The 8,349-nt window shown below is 45.8% G+C and overlaps 1 protein-coding gene across 1 annotated transcript; it reads right to left on the minus strand.

Moving 5' to 3' along the window:
* Positions 1-5,139: 5,139 nt before the first annotated feature.
* NKX2-1 (NK2 homeobox 1) lies at positions 5,140-7,976 on the minus strand. Its single transcript, XM_032228679.1, is given in 4 exon segments — positions 5,140-5,838; positions 5,841-6,073; positions 6,076-6,420; positions 7,553-7,976. Coding segments are annotated over 4 exon segments (1,047 nt in total). The 5' UTR covers positions 7,911-7,976; the 3' UTR covers positions 5,140-5,727.
* Positions 7,977-8,349: the final 373 nt, after the last annotated feature.

Here is an 8,349-nt window from a genome sequence, read left to right on the forward strand (position 1 = left end):
CCTTCCCCTATTTTTCTGTCCCTGCCGGTCATTCTTGCTTCGCATACCATCTCACGTATAACTTTTTGTTCTTTAAACTTGTTACTTTGAACGACTGTTGAGAGAAGAAGATACGAGTTCTGGTAGGAAATACGCACCACCTGTATGTATGTATTTTAAAAAATTCTGTTAAGTGGCATGAATGGCTGGCTGGCAATGAATAAGACAGAACAGGGTGGGGAAACTTTGGGACATTCGGAGACCTAAGAATGGTTTAAAATGGTGACTGAAGTATGCTTTGGGGGAAATTCTGTTTCAAATTCATGGTTTTTGTTTCGGTTGCTATGTATACCTGCACATAGCAAAAGAATGAATAAACATCTAAAATGCAATTTACTCGTTTTTATTTTTGAATCATAAAACGGAAAATACTAATACAGATAACAAGAATATTAATAGGCCCAGAATATGGGAACTGCCAAAAAATTTTTTAGTAATGTTAACATTTAGTAATGTTAATTTTAGTAAGGTTGATCCTGGGAGATATTGGACATGGAAGGGGGAAAAAGGGAAGGGAAGCAAGTAGAATGCCTGCAGAAGGCAAAGTATGATAAAGAGCACATACTGTCCACCCTTTTCTGCTGCCACTTCTGCAGGCTTCAAAATTTCTCCACCAGTTTTCCAACTTCACTAAACATTTATCTGCTTGCTCTGGGGTTTTGTTTTATTTGCTTGTTTTCTTGCTTGCTTTTTATGTGCAATTTGTGATCATTTATTCTGTTTCTATGCCGTTTGATGCATTAATTTTGGGGTGCAGTCTCTTGGTTGCATTTTACAATCTGTCTAAACTTCCATTAAAATATTAGAGTTCTTAGCCAAAAGAGATACCATCAGACACAAAATATATGTATATTCGTCTTTCTATTTACACAAATGTCACCATACTCAATCATTATATATTTAACCATCAATGTGTTAAATAATAATGGAGTTATCATACATTCTTCTTTTACTCCCTGCTCAATGTTGAACCATTCACTAAGCATTTAGTCTATTCTCACACAAGCTTTCCTTCCAGCAACCAATCTTCACACTCGTGAAAAACATCCTGTAATTCAAGTCTATTCATTGTCAAACGCTCTCTCTAAACCAGCTCTTTAAAAATTAACTATTTATATAAAACTTATTTTTCACAGCTGTCTTCACCCTATGGAATCCTAAGTTCATTTGCACCCACAGCAATGTAGACATCTTTCAGTTCATAAGTTACGACATTTTAGTCTTGTCTTTCCTAGTTCAATGCGCATCTTCATTTCCCTACTTGCATTCATTCACTACTGTGCAAGAACAGACCATCTATTGCTTCCTTACATTTCTTTACTGTAGCTTCATAGACGTTCAGACTATTTTGTTTTTATTCTTTCATTTATTAGTCCATGCACTTTACTCCTCTTACTTTCCATGTTTCAATCTTTCATGGTCACAGACAAATGACCCCCAAATATTGATCGCTATTGTCATAATGGTTTTGATCAATCTAGCCCATCCCACAATGCTTTTTTTTCATAAGGTAGGAATTGCATAGGCTAGGTCATCATAAGGGTCATATCCCTGTCACATGCGTCACTCCCTGTTAACAGTAAGGACAGTACAGTTTGGGCACATTCAGTTTGGCATCATTGCAATCAAAATCCAATTTTACCCCAAGCATGCTTCAGCTATTCCACACATATTAGGATCTCTGATCCTGAGGCAGACCTGCAAACCAACATACTGTGATCCAAATCCCTCCAACTCAGATGTACATGTAACATATTGACATGATCAACTTGTCTGTTAATTTCAGAGAAAAATATATTCACAGGACTATAATAAATAAATACCCAACTTTCATTAGCTTCTCAAATCATATTGTCTTCAAACCTCTGAGATATACAAACATATATACACATCCCGCATAAAATATATACATGCATTATGTGTGTCTCTGTGTGTTTAGTTGTAGAATTTTCATTAAAACTGAAGTGTGGAATCTCTTCCATCATTTCTGATTTTAATCACTTTTCTTTTTAATTCAGGAAAGAATTACATTGGGTTATAGTTAGATTTGCATATTTTCATATAGTCAAGGTTAACATGCAAACAATACTTTTATAAAGCAAAATGAAAAAATGTTGGGCTGTGGCAGTACAGAAATAAGAATGAACGAGAATTTGCTTGGATACTCTACAGGTCTCTGGAAAGAAATTTCAGTATGTCATATTTTTGCCCTAAAAGAAAGAAAGAAGAAAGAAAAGAAAAGAAAGAAAAAAAGAAAGAAAGAAAAAAAAAAAAAAAAAAAAAAAAAAAAAAAAAAAAGAAAGAAAAGAAAGAAAGAAAGATGTGCTTCAATCAGCCAAAGCTTGACCCTGAAAGGAAAGTTATAAAGCAATGGTATAATTTCTCCTTTTAAAAGGGAAGGAACTGTAATTTTCTTAGAACAGTTTTGTTTGCATTTCTTCTGACTGGGTAAAAACCTTTGAATTGTGTTGCTTGGACTCTAGAGGTCTATCAAGAGATGAATTCACCTTTCGGTGAAACAAGCAAATAGACTTTAATCTAAGCCGACCCCAGACAAAGTGGAAGCCAGTTTATTTAATCGAAACTAAATCTAGTTGCAGAAAGATAAGACGGTGTACACAATCACCCATTACATCCATTAGAATTTGACCAGAAATGCCAGACCTTTTATTTCCCCAAAGGTTTCCCCCTCCCCCTCTTTAAAAAATCAAGAAAACAGTACTCTGGGACAGAGCTGGGCTCCAGGAAGCCCTTTTTACACTTATCTAGAAAGCAGGAGATCGGAAACCCTGTACAAGTTTAAGGCAACATTAATGTGCAGGAAGGAGGTAAGAGGAAATACAATAACATTTAGGAATGTGCCCGTGGTTGCTTCCCAGCGGCTTGTCAGCTCTCCTTGTTAATGTAAACCCCAAAATGGAAATATTGGGATGAGGGGGGTATATTTTGAACAGTTAAAGACATGTTGATTGTTATCCCATCTTCCACACCTTGATGTTTCCATTCCCAAGATACGGAGCTATTTAATGGGTTATACTCACCCCACCCACCCACCCCACTGCTGATTCTTCTTTGCCAAGCCTTGAATGCATGCAGATTTTTCTTTTTTTAAAGAGAGAGAGAGAAACTCACCAGAAAAAATAATAATAAAAGAAACCACATTAGGATTTCAAATGACAGCTCTGAGTGCTCCATTTTGGGCTCTGAAGATGCTAATTTTAGCACAGAGCTGTAAAAGACGGAGGAAAAAAAATAGATCTCGCAAAAGGGGAGGAAGGGAACAGCTGGAAATGTTTCTCCTGAGCTTCACCAAACTCACTTCCTCTTTCTTTCTTTCTTCTTTTTTTCTTTCTTTCACTCTTTCTTTCTTTTGCTCTTTTTCATGGTTTTTCTCTCTCTAAACAAGAGGAATTCATAGGATATTACGTTCTGCTGACCATGTAGCGCCTGCAGACGGGAACCATTCTCGTTCCTTTCCTTTAAAGTGGAAGGTTCCCCTCTTTTTACCCCTACACTCTCAGCTGAGAACCACCTCGCGTCCAGAACGTCCCCGGCTTTCTTCGCCAACTGGGCGGCTCTAGCCGCCATTGGGTCGGAAGGCCATCTTCCCCCACCCCCGTCGGCCTTTGGCAAATTGCAAATCCCTACTCTGGATTTCCAAGAACTGATTCTTACATAAAAAGAGAGAAGAAAGTCATTTAGAAACACCCCACCCACCCACCCCCCAAAAAAGGCATTGGGGGCGAATCCAGCCTCCAGTTCAGGAAGGTCTCCTCTTCTGTCTGCCTCTCCATAAGGTTGAAAATATCATCCAACCGGCGGTGCGCTAACATTACACTCCTACTGCCCCAAGGAGATTGAGCGATGCCATCTTGCGAGGAAATAGCCTTTCCCTTCCCTTCTATCAGCCCTAAACAAGCAAGATAGGCTGGGTTGCCTAGCTTATAAAGTCCAGAAAGTCCTCCTCAGCACGTTTTCAGACCGTTTCTGAGACCTGCTTGCCTCTAAAGCCAACCAAGGACAGATCGATCCCCGCTCACCAAGATTTGGGAAGCTACACCTGGTCCACACAGATCCTCCTCCTCCTCCTTAACATGTACATGCGGGGAGTGGGAAGAGTTGCGCGTCCATCTCGGTCCCTACCAGCTCTGTGGAGTGTCTCCCGTGTGCGGTTAAGTCAAACTACACCATACGCCTTCGTAAAACTATTTTATTTTGATTATAAATAAGATGTTTTAAAATACTCATTGCTGTTGTTAGTTGCGACCCATCGCGACCCCATGGACAAAAATACTCATACTTCCCCCAAAGTACAATTACATAGGAAACCTTTGTAGAAATGATGGGCATGTTCCTTTTTTTTTTTTTTACAAGTTAATAAAAGCGGACTTTTAAAAAGATTCTAACGTTCTCCCCTTACCTGTTAGTACGTCCCTTGTTAGCTTTCCCACCCTGAGCATCAACAGTATTTTAAATGTTCCTTTTGGGGATTTCAATTAGTAGGTCTGCAAATATTGTCTTTCGTCTATGAATGACGCCACTTGGATCCCCTTGTCTGCTTGTCTTCTCATTATCTTGGACTCCCTTCCCTCGCGGCAGAGTTAATCGGGAATGCATGAACCAACGATGTAGCTTTGCTTTTTACTTTTCCTGAAACAGGGACCTGCTCGTATATCCCGTTGAAATGGCCATGACATTTACATTTCCCCCTTGAAATTCAGTGGGCCTTTGGGAGAACTTTTCTGGCGGGACTCAACTCCCTTCTGCATTTTATTTTTTTACAAAGCAGGAAAAATACCAAAGGCAATAAGGAATGTCGGTGATAATTATAATTTATTAGACGCTTCTTAGGAAATATATTTAAAGCCAAATATATCTACATAAGTAGCAAAGAAGGGAAGGGGGGAAGGACAGACCGTGAAGAAGGAAGGGAGAAGGGAGGGAGGGAATGAAGGAGGGAGGGAAGAAGGAAGGAAAGAAGGAAGGAAGGAGCATCAAGAAAGACTAAACTGCCCCAAAATGTCAAGGTTCTGGAGATCCATTTTTAAAAGTGGCTTTCCCCCATAAAATTAAAAAGAAAAAGAAAAAGCTTTGATTTGTTTGATAGATCCTCGCTCCACTATATTTCAAAAATCAACAAAATATTCAGGTTGCTAAAAACTATGGGTTTTAGTCCACTGTTTCTGATGGACCGTATAAGCTACGAGTTCGTGAGCTGATGTTAAGGCGCCAAAGGGTCGCTGCCTTTCCTTCCCTTTCCCAAGTCGGGGGACTTGGTGTCTACACAGAGGTGCCGATGTTAACTTTCCGAAGGAGGGGAGGAAAGCCCACCCCTCGCCCAAATGTTTGTGTATGTACATACAAGCGTCTAATGGAGTCAGCCGCGTCAGCCGAGAGGGTACACGGTCCCGAATGGCTTCCAAGGCCCTCAACTTCTCCGGACGGCTTCCGTCGGCAGCCACTGCGAGAGCAGTCTCTCTCTTTTTTCTTCTTCTTTTTTTGCTCCGACTGAGACCAAAGCCAACGGCCCCATCCTCTCCTCTCCTCTCTTTGCCTCTCCGAAACAAACAAAAAACAGAAAAGGGAAACGTCAGGGGAGGGGTCTCGTGGGAGGCCGGGGGCAGGTCAGCTCGCTCGGGGAGAAAGGGGTAGCGGGCGCCGGCCGAAGGCGGGGCCGGCCGGTCCTTTTCACCAGGTCCTGCCATAAAGCAAGGTGGAGCAGGACATGGCCGTCCCGTAGTCCGAGGTGGAGGAGTTCAGGTGCGACAAGGCTGACACCTGGCTCTGCAGGGCGGAGGGCTGCTGCCCGCGTGCTGGCCCAGGTCTGGCGATTGCCCGGCGCTACTGGCCTGGTGGCTCGGATGTTGTCCCAGGCTGGCCCCGTTGGAGGCCACGGTGATGGCGGTGGCCGCCGCCTGCTGTTGCTGGTGATGACCCTGCAGCGCCGTGGAGGGTGCGTTGGAGCCCGCTTGGCACGGCTTGCCATCTTTGACCAGGACCGGCACGGCCACTCGGCGGGGTGACTGCTGGTGTGCTGCTGCTGGCAAGAGGCGCCCTCCTGCTGCTGCATCTGCTGCTGGGCCGCCTTGTCCTTGGCCTGGCGCTTCATCTTGTAGCGGTGGTTCTGGAACCAGATCTTGACCTGGGTGGGCGTCAGGTGGATCATGCTGGCCAGGTGCTCCCGCTCGGGCGCCGACAGGTACTTCTGCTGCTTGAAGCGCCTCTCCAACTCGTACACCTGGGCCTGCGAGAAGAGGACGCGGCGTTTCCGCCGAGGCGCGCTCTGCAGTGGAGCCATGCTCTTGCTCACGTCGCTCAGCGAGCCCAGGCCCCCCATGCCGCCCATGTTCATGCCGGACGAAGGGCCCATGAAGCGGGAGACTGCAATCGAGAAGAGCCAGACAGGCAGAGTTAGTCGCCCGCTGGGGGCCGGCTCAAAGATTTTTTCACCTCCGAATCCAGGAAGCCCAAAGCCTCCCCTCTTCTCCCCCCCCCACGGACCCCTCAGAAAATAAACCACTCTTGCCGGGTGGCCAGACATTTTCTTCCTTTAAAAAGCCTAAGCACAAATAACAAGCCAAGAGTAAACCAAACCAGACCGCCCAAGGGTTACTTAAGAACCTGCGGAGATCGGGTTCTGATATCATAGGGGAGCTTTCCCGTGAAGTTTAAATCAGATCACCCAAATATGCCCAGGCCCTAAGCATCCTCCCTGAAAACTCTACGAGAGGAAGATCTGGGGAGGAGAAGAAGCCCTATTAAGAAAAGGAGTGGAGGTGGGGTTGTTGATGTAGACAACATTTAACGATTCTGTGCTTATCAGTTGCTTTCGCGGGCGCATTTGCCTCCGAGAAACCGGGTTCAGAATCATAAGCGGTATATGCTGAGTAATAGAGCGCATTCCTCCCCGCCTCCTCATCTACAAAGTTAGGCGTTATTGCTCTTATTGACTCTGTTGTTCCGAAGTTGAGATAAAATTCCCACTGTAGACAAAGGCTTTGGAGGCCCGGTGTAATTTTTCCGGATTCGTGTATTCTGCCCTACCGAAAAGCATTATCTTAACTCCTCCACAGCCCTGAATTTCGTTTTCCCCGCTCATCCTTGATGTACGCGGGAGGCATCGCCGATTTCCCACCGTTTTTTGCCGATTTCTGCCCATTACAGCTGTCGCCTGCGAACTCGCGAGCCTCCCTCCTTCTCCCCGCTCCGATTGCAATTCATCCTGGGCACCAGATCTCTCCATCCCGCGGGGCGGCAGAAGCCGCCGCGGCCTTCAAAGTCTGGAAGCGCCTTAAATGAGGCGGCCCAAGAGCAGAGAAGAGGGGAAGGGGTGCCGAAGGAGGAGAGGCAACCCGGGCCGATTTTAGGAAAGCGGACCCAATCTCTCCAGCCTCACTTCGCCGATCGCCGCTCTGACAGCGACCCCACACCCGTTCCACCTGTCTAGGGCCGCGCCGCGATCCCTCCCTGAAGCGGGGAAGGGGTTGGGGGGCGGGGAGCCGCGAGCACTTACTTGTAGAGAAGCGGGGATCCGGGTTGGCTCCGTACCATCCGGTGGCGGAAGCGCTGTTCCTCATGGTGTCCTGGTAAGGCGGGAGGTCGCCCATGTTGCCATTGCAATAGCCACCCATGGCGGTGTGGGACAGCTGGGGGACCCCGGCGGCTGCCATGTGGTAAGCGGCGGTGACCGTCCCGTTATGGCCCATAGGGTGCTGCTGCATGGTCGGCTGCGCCACCTGGGATTGCCTGTACGCTGCCAGAGGAGCCCCCAAGTTACTCCCCTCCATGGCCACTTTCTTGTAGCTTTCCTCCAAAGGGCTCAAGATGTCAGACACTGAGAAAGGAGTCGTATGCTTTGGGCTCATCGACATGATTCGGCGGCTGGGGGGAGAGGAGGGGAAAAGAAGGGAAAGGGGAGGCAAAACTCTCTCACTCACTCTCACTCTCTCTCCTTTTCTTTTGCTTTTTTTTTTTGCCAAATATTCTGCTGGGTTGCTTCCACGACGATCTTGTTGGATGAACACGTAACCGAGTGGACCAAGTCCGCCTTAATTGGATGGAGTGGAGGCTCAGAGCTGCCTTTCGTTTGTTTTAGCCAGACGCCAGGTTTTAGGCTGCCACCAGAGGCGGGGCATAGGCTCTAAAGCAACAAGACAATAGATCCCCGCATCTTGCCCAAGATAATTAGCGTGCATGCTGATGGCAAGGTAAACACCTTTAAGTTTTGGGTTTTTTTTTTACTTCTCAGGATTTGCTCTTCGTTTTCTGTACTTTTTAAGAAACAGGTTAGTCTTTTCACACGCACACAAT

The sequence above is a fragment of the Thamnophis elegans genome, chromosome 1 (assembly GCF_009769535.1).
Source record: "Thamnophis elegans isolate rThaEle1 chromosome 1, rThaEle1.pri, whole genome shotgun sequence".
NCBI classification, from domain to species: domain Eukaryota; kingdom Metazoa; phylum Chordata; class Lepidosauria; order Squamata; family Colubridae; genus Thamnophis; species Thamnophis elegans.